This window comes from Myotis myotis, unplaced genomic scaffold, assembly GCF_014108235.1.
Source record: "Myotis myotis isolate mMyoMyo1 unplaced genomic scaffold, mMyoMyo1.p scaffold_m19_p_10, whole genome shotgun sequence".
NCBI lineage: Eukaryota > Metazoa > Chordata > Mammalia > Chiroptera > Vespertilionidae > Myotis > Myotis myotis.
Genome location: NW_023416314.1, coordinates 42151733 through 42167061, shown reverse-complemented (window position 1 = coordinate 42167061; position 15329 = coordinate 42151733). Strand labels below are relative to the sequence as shown.

Below are 15329 nucleotides of genomic sequence, written 5' to 3'. Positions count from 1 at the left end.
AATTTTTAAAATAATATATAGATTGTAATATAAACGTGAAAGAAAAAGAAAATATCAAAGAAATGAGAGACTAAATTCATAATAAAAACTTTTCCATGTATGAGATTTTTGCCACTTTTATGTTGATAATTAAACTTTTAAATAAAAGTATATCTAATCCATATATTATATAGAAAAGTTTTGCAAACAGGCTGGGGGGAGGGGGGGAGGGGGCGGGGTTGGAGAAAGAGAGGCATTGAAAATAACTATGGCAATGGCATGGAGAATGAAGTTGAGAAAAAGGCCCAGGCAATCGGGAAGAGAGAGAAAAGAAACAAACAGCACTTCCAATCCTCCCAGAGGCAGAGGGTTAAATCCATGCTGAAAGATTAACCTTAGCAGAGGGATATTTAAGGGGCATAAAATGCTTTGTGTTAAAGAAATTTGTCATTGTGGTATTGTGATTTATAACAAGAAATATGCATTTGATTTTCATCCCTGTTCCTAGCACAGAACTCTTTTGGAATTTCCTAAGTGATGGGAGCAATAAAGATGTCTTTTATCATGTTAATGAGGTGACTTTTGGACCTCATCTGAGACTGGAGGCTGGTTGCCAGGAGAACCAACCATATGCTTAGAGGGTTGGAACTTTCAGTCCCACTCCTGACCTCTGACCTCCAGGGAGAGGGAAGGGCAGTTGATTGAATCAATTGTCAATGGCTAATGAATCATCAATTATTCCTAAAAGGACAGGGTTTGGAGAACTTTCAGGTTGCTAACCACATGAAGATGAACACATGGAGATGCAGAAGAGAATGGCAAGCTCAGGGATGCATGGAACCTCTGGGTGCTTTCCTCAGACCGTGCCCTATGCATCTCTTACATCTGGCTGTTCCTAAGTTATATCTGTCGGGGTTCATGTCCCAGCATCAAGAAGGGTTCAGGAATCTGGAAAAGGGGCTGTGCGCAGATGACGTAGAAATTCAGAGACTAATAAAGAGTCCGGAGACAAGATATAATTTTGAAAGGCATTGGGGGCCAGAGGACCTTCAGCTAAAGGAACTGAAGACTCCCTCCTTGTCTAGGACCCTTGCTTTTATTAACACAATTTGTCCTAAGGCAAGGTGGAGATAATACACTTCAAAGGGTAAGGTTTCAAAGGGTACAGAAGCATTGTCAGTTTGGGGAATAGCCTATGGCTGTTCAGGTGTTTGGCCAGTAGGAGGCAATAACATGTAGATTAAGATGCCCTTTAACTGTCTGGCAGCCACAATCAGTTTCCTATTCAGGTTTGGGGGAAATGCCTTTAGCCATTCCCAGCTGGTGACTACATGTGTGACTTAACCCTGTTGAGTCCCCAAGTCTCATCAACCTTTTGATGAAACTCTTCAAATTATGACATGCTGGAATTGGTCTACTGCATCTATCCTTTCATAACACACTAATACTCTAGTGTGTCAATGGGCTTCCTTTGTTCTGTGAGCCATTCTAGCAAATAAATCAAACCCATGTTGGGGGTCTTGGGAACTTCTCACTTACTAGGATAGCCAGTTGGCCATAAGTACAGATAACAACCCAGATTTGTGATTTACATATGAAGTCCAAGGAGGGGGTGGTGGAACCCTACAATCTGTAGCCAATTGATCAGAAACACAATTGATAACCTGGACTTTTGATTGGCAGCTGAAGTTAGGGAAGGGGCTTATGTTGTAGGACTGAGCCCTTAACCTGTATAATATGATGCTATTTCAAATTAGATAGTATCAGAATTGAGGTGAATAATTTTATGTCACCCTGGTGATATTCTCTTTTTAAACAAATCTTTATTGTTGAAAGTATTACATAGGTCCTCCCCCCGCCCCCCATTATCCTTGTCCCCATTCCTCCTCCCCTGCCAGGCCCTCACCACCCTATTGTCTGTGTCTACTGGTTATGCATATATGCATAAAAGTTCATTGGTACATTTCTTCCCCCCTACCCTCCCCTGCCTTCCTTCTGAGGTTCAACAGTCTGTTCATGTTTCTATGTCTCAGTTTATTTGGTTCATTAGAGTCCACATATGTGAGATCATGTGATACTTACCTTTCTCTGACTGGCTTATTTCACTCAGCATAATACTTTCCTGGTCCATCCATGCTGTTGCAAATGGTAAGAGCTCTTCTTTTTTTATTGCTGCGTAGTATTCCACTGTGTAAATGTAACATAATATTTTTTATCCACTCATCTACTGATGGGCACTTAGGCAGTTTCCAAATCTTAGCTATTGATATTAGCAACACTGAGCACATTTCCTGACAATACAACACATTCAATCACTATTAATTGAATTTTATTAAACTGAATTGATTTCTATTCTGAGACCCAATTTCAACATGTATTAGTGGGGAGGGGACTTTCCACACAGCACCAAGCAGTTACCAGAACACCACCATGCAATTTACAACACCTGGTGGTGTTCTGACAATTTCTTGATGTTGTGTGGGATGTCCCCTCACCCCCTAATCAAGATCATTAACATTAAGACACAAATGGATCTTAATTAACTTACTGACTACTGTGGAAGACAGACAAGTAAATAACAAGCCAAAGGACAATTTCAGATGCACTGAGTAAAAGAGATAGAAGTTATGGTAGAAGTACATAAATTCTGCTTGGAGTGATCAGGATGAAGACTTCAAGGAGCAAGCAACTCCTGAGCTGGCCTGATTAGAGTTGCTAAAGAACTTGTAACACTTTTAAAAGACCTCTTCATACTTGCATGCTGGGGAGTATAGAGGTGAGAGAGTGGCCAATACCCAGATCATGACTTAACCACTGCTTTCTCCTTTTGGGAAGGCAGTTCAGGCTCCTAGAAGGACATTGGTCCTTAATAACTACTCATTAATGTCTCATTCCAGAGGATGGACTAGCTGAAAAGCTGGGTTTCTAATTCCTAATACTGTTGTCAACAGTCATCTGACAAAGCTGAGCCTCTCAATTAAACCCCCACTTTCTCATGCCAAAAGCGGTAGAAACTGGTATGCTTTATGTATCTTAGAACCATATTGTTCATGATGAACTTAATTCCACAAAGAGAAACCTCTCAAAGGTACGTAGTTAACTCAGTTGTCCATGAAAAAAGTTCTATAGTTATAGAATATCTATTTATTTTATGGTGTTAAAACTGATTGCCCTAACCGGTTTAGCTCAGTGGATAGAGCGTCAGCCTGTGGACTGAAAGGTCCCAGGTTCAATTCCGGCCAAGGGCATGTGCCTTGGTTGCAAGCACATCCCCAGTAGGAGGTGTGCAAGAGGCAGCTGATAGATGTTTCTCTCTCATCAATGTTTCTAACTCTATCCCTCTCTCTTCCTCTCTGTAAAAAAATCAATAAAAAATATTTTTTTAAAAAAGAAAAATGATTTACAGAATACCAATCTCCCTCATCACCAACAGTCCAGTTGACTAAGCCACATTATGATAGTCTGTGGTAGACAGAGTTCAAGAACCCTTTCTCTCCTCCCATGCTCAAGGATAGAAAGCACTACTGCTATTGATAGTCATTTTTAAGAACATTCTGTCTGCTTCCATACAAAAACATGGGAGTTTTCATTGTACTTAAGGAGAGGGTTAACAGTGACGCTCACATGGCCTATTTTCTGTCCTTTCTTGGTGCTGCTTCCTGTGGAGAAATTGTGAGTAAGATCACCGTTGGAAGCTCCAGGCATGGCCTGAAAATTGTTTGGAGCAAAAACCTCTAGAAATTGGAAAAACCATTTATTATTGGCTCTCTTAAAATCTAATTCCTGCAGTTTGTTTGTTTTTTATTGCCTTTACAGTATGTTTTGTTTGTTTGTATTTTTTTTTTATTGATTTCAAAAAGGAAGGAAGAGGGAGAGAGAGATAGAAACATCAACGATGAGAGAGAATCATTGATTGGCTGCCTCTTGTATGCCCCCCACTGGAGATCAAGCCCACAACCCAGACATGTGCCCTTGAAAGGACTCAAACCTGGAACCCTTCAGTCTGCAAGCCGAAGCTCTATCCACTGAGCCAAACCAGCTAGGGCTTTTTTTTTTTTTTTTTAATTCTAGTCTCACTCTGAACCAAGCAAAAAGAATTACCTTGTACAACTTTTTCACTGGATTTGGGATAGGGAGGGGGAAAGCCTAATAGTAAAGGGAGAATTTATTTTCATGTGGCTATTTTTTTTCTGAGGACCTTGTGGAGAAGTGTGATTGATCAAGACACTACTTATATTTCTGGTTGTCTTTGTCAATTAACATTATCTGTCTCTATTATCAATTGTCTGTTTAGAAGAAATATCTCATTCTTATTCTTTAATATGAGAAATGTCTCAAAATTGTATTTTTTTTGTTTATGTCTCAGACAAAAGTGCTGAAAGGAGGTGAGATGAGCATAATAGATTCATGTTGAAAGTGTCCTTTCCGCTCTGGAAATATTTTCCAACTGATTTATCATGCACATTATCAATTCCTCTAACACTGAGATCCCCACCTTCTTTCTGATTGGAATCCCAGGACTGGAGCATGCTCATGTATGGATCTCTATTCCCATCTGCCTCATGTACCTGATGGCCATCCTCGGAAACTGTGGCATCCTCTTTGTGATCAGGACAGAACCCTCGCTCCATGCACCCATGTACTATTTCCTCTTTATGTTGGCTATCTCTGACCTGGGCCTGTCCCTCTCATCACTCCCCACTATGCTGAGGACCTTTGCTTTCAATGCTACCGGAATTTCCCCAAACGCCTGCTTTGCTCAAGAATTCCTTATCCATGGATTCATGGATATGGAGTCCTCAGTGCTCCTGGTTATGTCTTTTGACCGCTTTCTGGCCATACGCAACCCTCTTAGATACAGCTCTATCCTCACCAATGCCAGAGTTGCCAAGCTGTGCCTGGTGTTTTTCCTAAAAAGCCTGCTCTTAGTGCTCCCCTTTCCTTTCGCTCTCAAAAGCTTGACATATTGTAAGAAACACCTGCTCTCTCACTCCTATTGTCTCCATCAGGATGTCATGAACCTGGCCTGCTCTGACAACACAATTGACTTTTTCTATGGTTTTTTTGTTGCCCTCTGTATGATGTTAGACAGTGTGTTCATTGCTGTGTCATACGTCTTCATCCTGAAGACCGTGATGGGAATTGGATCCCATAAGGAACGGCTCAAAGCCCTCAACACCTGCGTCTCCCACATCTGTGCTGTGCTCCTCTTCTACGTGCCCATCACTGCTTTGGCCTTTATGCACCGCTTTGGCAAACACAAGTCCCAAAGTGCCACGATCCTCACTGCTGATATCTTCTTGCTACTGCCACCTCTGATGAACCCCATTGTATACTGTGTAAAAACGCGGCAAATTCGTGAGAAGATTCTAGGGAAATTTGGTATAAAATAAAGGTATGGGGGGAAATGAGGCAGGGTCAGCCAGGGTCAGGGACTAAAATAATACCTTTCTAAAAAAGTATTATGGATGATTTATTCTTATGTTTCTTAATCATTCTTGCAATCAGCACAATACACGGACTGGACACTGAGATCTGTGAACTTGGGATTGATCTGGGCATTGACAGGTGTATCTGTAATATCATTAAAATCATGAATTAGCACACTGAAATGGAATCTTAGATACAATGTTTACAGCATAAGGATAAACATACTTGGAAGTAAAGATTGTGCACCTTTATAGAGAATGAATATGAAAGGAGCTAGAAGTTAAAGGTTGTTACCCCATGCCAGTTACTGATTTTCTTTCAGGCAGTCTTCAGATATGTTGTATTTGTTGAGGGTCTGCAGTCAATTCAATGCAAATTCTTGATCTCCCATTTATGTAAAAGACGTTTGTTATCAAGTATGAGTTGGTTTAAGATTATCTTTCTTTGCTCTTTCCTTAATAATCAAATGTTGGCATATCACCGGTGGTTCCCATTTGAATTATGACAAATAAACTCCCTCTTTACAACAGACCATCTTTTTTTTCTGTATACAACAGAGTTCCAAAAAAGGTATAGTTACTAAAAGGGGCACAGATGGACTACTTCACTACTGGAGATAAATAGGAAAGCTAACAGTACAGAAAATGTTAAAGCATTGGTGTTATTGATTAACCACTCTAAAATATATGTTCTAAAATAATGGCTCTCATGCTTGTTCAGGTACTTGTTATTTTGAATTATGATATTTTCAATTACACTAAACAAGCTAGAAATCCTCTTAAAATAGTGGAAAATATGATGGTATGAAACTGTATTCATGCATATATGGTTCTATTATAAAAAGATAATAGCAAACTGAAGATGAATGGCTATCTCAAATGATTTTCTATAAAGTTTATCTGTTTCTTATTCATATGTTATTTGTAAGTACTTCAAAGCAGACAAAGGTATAAAACATAAACTTTAGAATAAGTCAACCAACCCTTAAAAATTTGTATTATGAATTAGGATTTATTGGTAATAAATTTCAATGTTTTCCTAAGGTGAACTCACAAATAATATTATTTCCATTTAAAAATTATTTTGAAGAAGTTCTCTGATTAATAAATATCCTTATACATTTTGTGTCTCCAGGTGAGTTCAACTGAGTTTTTATTGTTCAATAGCTGACCCTGCCTAGAACCCGTAGCGTAATCCGGAAAGGAAGGGACAATCTTTTGCCCCTTCCCCCAGGTTGTTTCAAATTGTGCTCTCATTGGTAGTTCACATGTCTGTCTCTCTTACTCGCACTCTGTTTTTTCAAAAGAACTGTACACATCAAGTGTGTTGGCACGTCTCCAGGACTTGTACAGTGTATATCAATGACCCATTTTCCAGCTTGTTTGGGGAAAAACATAGTAAAAATAACAAAAAGCCTTTGACAATTCAGAATATGATGATACATTATAAGCATGCAGAACATTTGGAATGATAGAAAACTATTGCCAAAATTAGTAGGAAGTAATTAATAGACTTTAAGTCAAAAGAGCTGCCCTGAAAAATAGTTCATGTCCTATTTACGCACAAAAAAACAAACAAAAAGATCAAACAGGTTGTCATGAAAGAAATATAGAGGAATGCTAATCTTCCTTCTAGTATTTGTCCTCAACTCAGAAGTTCAAATCTTTACAAGCCAGAAACAGTCCACATCTGAAGATGTCAATAGATGTTCTTTCTGGATCAGAAGAGTGAAGAGGCTAACGTTTATTTGTTTTCCTCAATTATAGGATAGGTTTAATGCATTTTTCAATCAAGCTTCCAGTAACATTTTATTGAGAACTTACTAAAATAATTCTAAAACTAGATTTACAAGAGTAAACTAGAAAATATAAAATTTAAAAAGATAAAAACCATAATAAATGTTATATGATAGTGACATTTATTAAACAGTATAAAATTGTGAGTAGTTTGCTCAACAAATAAATATGAAAAACAAAGAAATAGATCAAACACACCACGATGTACTATGTATAATATGAAACACATATTTAAGGAATATCAAACAACGTTGAAAATAAACTGATTATTCAAATAATACTGGTCGAAAAAATTACAACCTATTTTAAAAACCATGTTTGTGTCTGATCTTTTATCCACACAAAAATAAACTAAAATAAATTAATAATTAATTACAAAAAGAATTTTTAAATAAATAAGATATACATTTGAGTATTCACTATTATCCTAATTTATAAATGTATATGTATGTGCATATGTGTTAGCTTAATAAAAAGATTAATCACATTTTATGTAATCTCTCAATAGGATTATGAGTAATTTTTGAAAGTTTTTAATACTTTTCTCAGTTTCTCAATATATTCTCAAAAATTTAATGAAATACAATACAGGATGAGGCAAAAGTAGGTTTACAGTTGTGAGTGCACAAAGCACAGTTTATTCTTGTATTATTAGTAATTATTGTATTATTTTCCATACAAACAAATGTAAACCTACTTTTTCCCCCACTGAATATATGTGGATAATTATATATGTATATACGTGACATTAGCAATTAGAACAACCTCTAAACATATTAAATACATTCCTTGAAACGACAATAAAGGACAAATTAATGTTCTATTAACAATTACTATAGAAAATGTTTTTTGTTTTGAGCAAGTGAGTTGCATTTTGAGACTGATATGAAAAGTATTATTTAGAACAATGAAGGATTAACATACATACTGCAGATTACTTTATACATTGATTATCACAAAACTGGAAGAATGATTGCACATTTCTACAATTTTTTCTTAAAATTTTTCATACTTTAAAAAGACACTACAACCCTTGAGGCATTACTCTATATTCAAACACAGCTATTTTTCTGAAGTAAAAGGTGTGAATATTCACTCAATACTGAATAATGACCATAATTATATTCACATCAGTTCACTAGCATGTTAGCTTTTGCTGCCAATAAGTTTTAGCAACAAATTTAAGAAAAAAAATTTAAGCGTTTTTCCAGATGTTTTAATTTATAAATTGTAAATAGCTGTGGATCTTAAAACAAACAAACAAACAAACAAAATTTTTACAAAGGTCTTTCAAAGGAGCAATTAAGGAGCCATTGATATTCGTAAGAACTGATGAGGTCAAGTTGGGCTGGTTAATCAAGGTGTGGTGTGGGATTTCTACTCACACAGATTGATTTCAGGATCAGTCTCCATTGTTGTGTGATGTTTTCTTCTCTCCTATTTCCTAGTTCATCTCCACTGGCCATTCTTTGCTTCTGTACAAGTCCTTTTCCCTCTCTAAGCACAGCAAGGCCTGGGCTTTTAATCATGAATATTGAGAAATTTTGGCATTTTATAGCATCCCCTAAGATCCTCAGAGAATACCATGTCACCTAATCTAGCTCTTCTAATATGCTCTATTCTATGACAGTTCTCTCCATCCCCTGCCTCTAATTCTTAGCTAAATCACATATCCAAAATTCTCATCTAAATTTACAAATTCTCTGAAGTCTCTTTTCTCTAGTTTGTTTTATTCTGGGCTTACTAAGGGACAGTGTGACTAAAATAATGTTTTTTTTTTCTTTAATCTGTGCTCTGGAACAAGATATCTAGAAATCAGATGCATCTTGTGACTCTTGAACTTTGGCATAGTAGTCATGCTTTATCCTGTTGAGGGGGATAGAACCAAATAAACATTTATTCAGCAGTAATATGAGAATGAAGAACTGAAATTTGAAATACAAAATTGTGGTATAATGGAATACAAAGACTTCTCACGAAGTGCATGATGCCAAGAGACATTCTGGTGGCAATGCTGGCCTTGAATTCTGAAAAACTGAATTTTACTCCCAATTGCACTATTTTCTGTATGATCCCGCACTGCTTAGTCTCCACTTAAAATACTGGCTTCTGCCACACACTTTTGTGTATGGGACACAACACTAGGGATATATCAAAAGTATCTGAATATGCTGGGTAAAAGGGAAATCACACAAACCATTTTAATTAGAAATAATATTTAATATTGTATTTAATGATTAGAGAAAACAGGTTTGTGGTTTGGACAGAGTCAAAAAGTTTTCAGTACTTGAATTGAACAGAAAGCTTGAACCAAACAAACCAGAGTTGGGGAGGGGTAGTCCATGAGGCCAGGAGTAAGAAGTTGTAGGGGCGGAGACAAGTGTCTTAAATCAGAATATCTGCTTGGTTCCTTGGGCTCAGACATGAATTATCATGAGGAAACAATTATCAGAATAATTATCAAAGTTTCATAACTCGGTGTGTGCAAGAAAAGTTCTCCCAACATCCTATCATCCCTATCCAGAAGTTACTTATTCACAAAACAAATAAAGGTCATTTGAAGATTTCCCATTAAAAAATATCAGTCACTATGAAATTCTACAGTGACAAGAACAGTAAAAGTTTGAGAAGCCTATCAGCTCAACCCAAGAAACAGGGCGAAGAGATAAAAGGTATAATCCTGGGGCAAAGGGACTGTGGAATCAGAATCAGAACTGTCTTAGAATATGTAGGCAATGAGGAAAATAATAAGGCAATGTGTGATCTCATATATTGAATTCATTGGAGGTCTAATAAAGAGCAATTGAAACTGGAAATTTCACTTTTACTAAGGAGAAACGAGATTAAAGATAGAAGTTCAGGGAATGTATTTTTAAAGAAACAGAGCTCTCTAGAGGTGACTCTAGGAACTGAAAAGTGTGCAACAATGTCCGACAGTTTTACATCACAAATTTCTATGTACATGCCTTTGCACACACCTGTAACTTTTTCATTTACCAGCTCAAGATAAAAATCTCTATTGCCCCTAGGAAATTTGACTGCAGAAATAAATGATTTTGTTCAACTGAATGCAAAAAATAAAATTGTCACTTGTTTTCTGTTTAAGAATTACCATTTTTAAGCAGAAGTAAATTGTTCAGCTGAAATAAAATGATCTTATTGTTCTTTTAATGTGCTCAGGAGTCCATGTAATTGTTTTAAATATTGGAGTAACACATACATAAATAATTTGGTTTTGAATTGCAGTGGTTTTAAAACACTTTTTGATAAGCTTAGGGGGAAATTATTCTCTTCTTTCTGTTCCAAGCATTTAATTGAAACTGCCTCAGTAACCAAAACGTGTGAGGATGAGATGAACCCAAATCCCTTTCCTTAAATATGATTTATGGACCAGCAATTTCTCCCCTTTAATTCTACCCACCTGTAAGACTCCTCACATTGGGGCCCCGTGAACCTTTAGATTGGAGCAGCCGGAGCACAGCCTGGCGGATGGCCTTGGTCTTCAAGCTATAAATTACAGGGTTCAGGACAGGTGGTAAGAGCAAGTACACATTGGCCAAAATGCTACAGACCACCTTAGGGGTGGAGTTGAGAAGGCGGTGTGTAAAGGACAGGCTGATCATTGGCGCGTAAAAGACAGTGACAGCACAGAGGTGGCAGACACAAGTGCTGAGAGCTTTTTGTTGCTTCTTGGGGGCTACAATGTTCAAGACAGTACGGAGAATTAGGGCATAAGAGAAAAGAATGAACAATAAATCAGTGCCACACAGGTAGAGCTGAAGAAACATGCCCAAAAAGCTGCTGATCCAGGGGTTGGAATATGAGTATCTGATCACATCTGAGTGGTAGCAAAATGGGTGGGAAAGCTCCTGGCCTCCGTGGAAAGAAACATTCTTCAAGGCTAGAGCCATGGAAAAGAGGAAAATTACTTGTCGTAGGCAGATGACCAGTCCAATCACCAAGATCATCATGTGTGTGAGGACAGTGGCATACTTCAGTGGGTAACAGATGGCCATGAAGCGGTCAAAGGCCATGGCTGCCAGCACCGAGGACTCCAAGAGAGAGAAGCCATGTACAAAGAGCATTTGAATGCGGCAAGCTTTAAAGCTGATCTCCCAGGAATGAAACCAAAGAACCCCAAGCACAGTGGGGAGGGTTGAGATGGTCAGACCTAGATCAACAACTGACAGCATGGAGAGGAAATAGTACATGGGCTTGTGGAGACTCTGCTCAGCAATGATGACAAACAGGATCATGCTGTTTCCCAAGAGGGCAATGGTGTACAGGCAGCAGACTGGGATAGAGATCCAGATGTGAGCCACTTCCAGCCCAGGGAACGCAGTGAGGAGGAAGTTTGAAGAGGATGATGTGGTGTTATTGACAATTACCATGGTGGGTTGAGGATGCACTCTGAAAAGGGAGAAAAAATGAGAGCGTGTCATACTGAGCCTTTTTCCAATCCATGACTCTTTTATAAACTCCAAATCATAAAATTATTTCTCTGTATTCAAACCCCCAATTTAATTATGGTACCTATAACATCATTCCCTTGTATCTTTAATTTTTCTTGTCAGAATCTGGCCTCATTTGTTTTTCCTCTACCCTTTCTCAATTATAGCCATCAAGCTCTCTAAGTTCATTCACACCCTGCTGCCCAGACAAGCCCTGATATGAGATAGAAAATGTTTATAGATATACATCATACATATCACACACACTTACAGAACAATGACAACCATTTGGTTTTTGTGTTAAGTCTCCAAACTATATAAGTTGCTCCAGAAATAATGAGGAAGTACATAAGAGCCACAAGGTGCTTATAATAGCAAACTCCGTGATGTTCTTGTTGGAAGTTATTCTGGGATGTTGTAGCCAGAGGTATCCTTATACCTGAATCATCAGCCAGCCTCTCGTAGTAGACTCTATTTAAAATATCCTTTTGCATCAGGGATTCTTTATTCCTTTTCCTGTAATTCCCTCTTCCCCACTCCACATGCATATGAGTCTTAGACTCATCTTGTATTCTAATTCTCTTTCTCTTTTCTAGAACCACTGAAATAATGGGTCTTGTCTCCTTTATTCCATTATATACCTTGGGGTATTTGTTTCTACTCCTTCCCATGGATATCTACCATGTGACTTTGAGCCAACCCATAGTGAGTTGACTGCCCTGTGAATCCTGTGAAAAATTTCAAACAGTATTCTGGAATACATGACTTGAGGTGTCCTAACCTAGGCGTAGTAAGTAAAACACCATATAAAAGGCATGGGGACACAGCAACATGTGATGAATGACTTTGTAAAAATCATGACTGCGATAGAAGTGGGAACTAATACCTAAAAGGGAATCATTTAAGGACAGGTAGGCATTACAAAGATGAGGTGACATTACAAATATAAATATCTAATAGTTCACTGAGTGGAAAAAGTCCACAGAATGATAGCTGTAAAGAAAATAGAGATGGTGTCAAAAAGGAGGCATGATCTGTAATCCATATTTAAGATGACCGTGGCAATTCTATTCAAGACTTGTTCACTGAGTGTTGGTGTCATCCTGACAGATTTTTAAATTTTGACTTAAGACATTTAGTCCTCAACAGAGAGCTAACAAGGAGTGATATCCTAGCCCACTTGTTCTGTGGATTTGGCCAGCCATTGTATTCTTATTTTTCAGTTATCTAGGTTTTCTGCTTTTTTTGCCTGAGTAGATACAAGGAATTTGCATCTGAATAGATATAAGGAATTCACTAGCAACAGACCCTGCCAGTTGTTATATAAGAACAAATATGAGGGATTGTTAGTAATTTTCTCCCCTTCCTTCAGTCTACGAAGATGGTGATAGAAATAATCACTATTATTCCAAAGGGGGAAAATAGACTAATTGCTCTTTCAGGTATAATATTTAGTATTATTATATTATACATGGCTGAGATATAACAATAAGAATCAGGAAAACTAGTACCAGATGAGATGTGGATTAGAATGCTGAATTAAATCAACCACTCAGACTCGTAATGACTATTTTGATGCCAGTTACTGTGAGGATGGCCAGGGAGACAGAAATGAGTAAAGAATAGTTTCTGTATTCTAAAGTCTCCTAACCTAATGGAATGTATAGTGTGAGAAGTCAAGGCAAAATATTCATGGAAGGTATTTAATACATGGGAAAATGAGGGAAGACTAGCCAGACAAGAAAGCAGAAGGCTACTAAGATTTCTGTTTCATTCTTTTTCCTCTCAATCTGAAAAAAAAAAAAAATTACATATATAGTGAATCTATCTCCTCTGTGATTAAAATTCAGGAATCTTTCTGCAATGCAAAATCACTCAATCTATTCACTCTTCTCTAACGGTACTTTATGTATGCTGTTTATACCACTAAAATCTTATTGCCTGATCACATTTCTTTCTTCCTCTAAAATGCTAGCTTTCTGGGAACATAAAACTTATGTCTAATTTTTATATTTTCTCCAGAGACAAGCACAGTTATTGGTACATGATAAAAACTCGAATAATATAATTTATAGTAGAAGTATTGATGGATGGATAAATGATAATTGAACAGAGATGGATAAAGACTAGATGAGAAAACTATAGATTGAGCCTAAAAGTTTTGCAGGAAGGATGAACCTGAGAGAAAACATTTCCCCAGACACTAGGGAACATAGGAGAGCAATTTTCCTCTCATTGGTTGGGAAAAAAAGGGGAGGTAGATTAAAAGAAAAAGAAAAGAATTAAGATCATTTGTATATGTCAACATTTGATAGCCACCTTATATATAATTTTATATAATCTAAGGGGGGGAATTATACAGATATATTTCTCATATTTTAAAGAAAGGATCCCACAAGATAAAATAGTATTTCAAAGGTAAAAGAGCTAGATACAGATTCAAAATTCAGACCAGATTTACTAATCCCAAAGTTCCTTATTTTTTATTAAATCATAGAACATTAGAGAAACCAGGTTTATGGGAGAAGTTAAACAGTTGGACAGTATGATTTCCTTATTTTAAAATACAAGACTTGCTTATATTTTATTATATATCTATACTATTTAGAGAAGGAATGAAAAAATAAGTAAAAGGAAGAAAAGTGTCCACATAGCTTATTTTTAAAAGAATATTTGTGGAGTCAGTCCGTGTGTGTTTAAGAGAATATTTGAATGTTTGCATATGTTTGTATTGTGGGTCTCTATGTACTGGTGTATGTAGAAAGAAGTTTTGGAATAGGAGAGTAATTAAGAGATAAAGTAGATAATCATTATCTTCTGTTCTTTAAATTATAGCTCATAAAGGACAAGAAGATGACCCTGGATGATGTGAGGGTTAAGAGGAGAGGAGACAATGGCTCGTTTTGCTGGTAGAGAACTTGTTTTGTGTGGAATGCAGATATGTGGACAGGAGAAGGAACAGAGGGCCTTTCCTCCAAACTGAGTGAGCTCAGACCCTCTGGGGCCAGTTGTAGGACAAAATTTGTGCCTCAGCTCATCAAGATTCTCTCTGCATTGCCCACTAACCAGAAGAATGGGCTAGAGCTTTCTATCTTCAGTTCTCCCTCTGAGTGGCAAGGCAGATGGTAATATCTTCCAATTAATATACAGAAGACTAGATTAAATGAGGATGGAATCCACCCAACTCAATAACTAAGTGATTCAAAGGTCAGCATTCCTACTTTCTGGCATCAATAATGACATAGACCCACCCTCTTCATTTTTAAGTCCCCATCTTCTGTTTATTGTTTCCAAAATCTGGTAACTTCCCTGAAATCTGGTAGTACTAACCTGAAACTTACCCTCTGCTCCTAAGTCTCTGCACCGTTTCCTGCTTGTATCTTCTATTTGACTCTCAATAACGAGGCATGGCTGATATTAGTAATTTTTATATGCAAGTGTCATCTCCTTTATCTGCCTGAAGTGTGAGTCCCTTGAAAGTTTGGGCATACCTGTTTTTTTCCTCTCAATGCAAGCTACTAAAGTAGGATATGGAATAATAGAAACCTTCAATTAATAGTTTGACTGGTTGCTGAATAATATTGACCTCAGACAGAGTTCTGGGTCCTATTTCTTTTCCTCTTTCTTCCTTTATTTCCCTTATGTCTTCCATAACCCTATCTCAATTTCATTC

General features: G+C 37.2%; 2 protein-coding genes across 2 annotated transcripts; one reads left to right on the top strand and one right to left on the bottom strand.

The window, feature by feature from the left end:
* The first annotated feature begins 4436 nt into the window (after nt 1–4436).
* LOC118662936 (olfactory receptor 51A7-like) lies at nt 4437–5372 on the top strand. Its single transcript, XM_036322043.1, has one exon. The coding sequence runs from the start codon at nt 4437–4439 to the stop codon at nt 5370–5372; it is 936 nt and encodes a 311-aa protein (XP_036177936.1).
* A 5246-nt stretch (nt 5373–10618) lies between these two features.
* On the bottom strand, nt 10619–11596 carry LOC118664039 (olfactory receptor 51T1). Its single transcript, XM_036323943.1, has one exon. The coding sequence runs from the start codon at nt 11594–11596 to the stop codon at nt 10619–10621; it is 978 nt and encodes a 325-aa protein (XP_036179836.1).
* Between the last annotated feature and the right edge of the window lie 3733 nt (nt 11597–15329).

Excerpts from the sequence above, each read along its gene's own strand:
- LOC118664039 (XM_036323943.1), bottom strand. The coding sequence starts at position 11,596 with ATGGTAATTGTCAATAACACCACATCATCCTCTTCAAACTTCCTCCTC.
- LOC118662936 (XM_036322043.1), top strand. The coding sequence starts at position 4,437 with ATGCACATTATCAATTCCTCTAACACTGAGATCCCCACCTTCTTTCTG.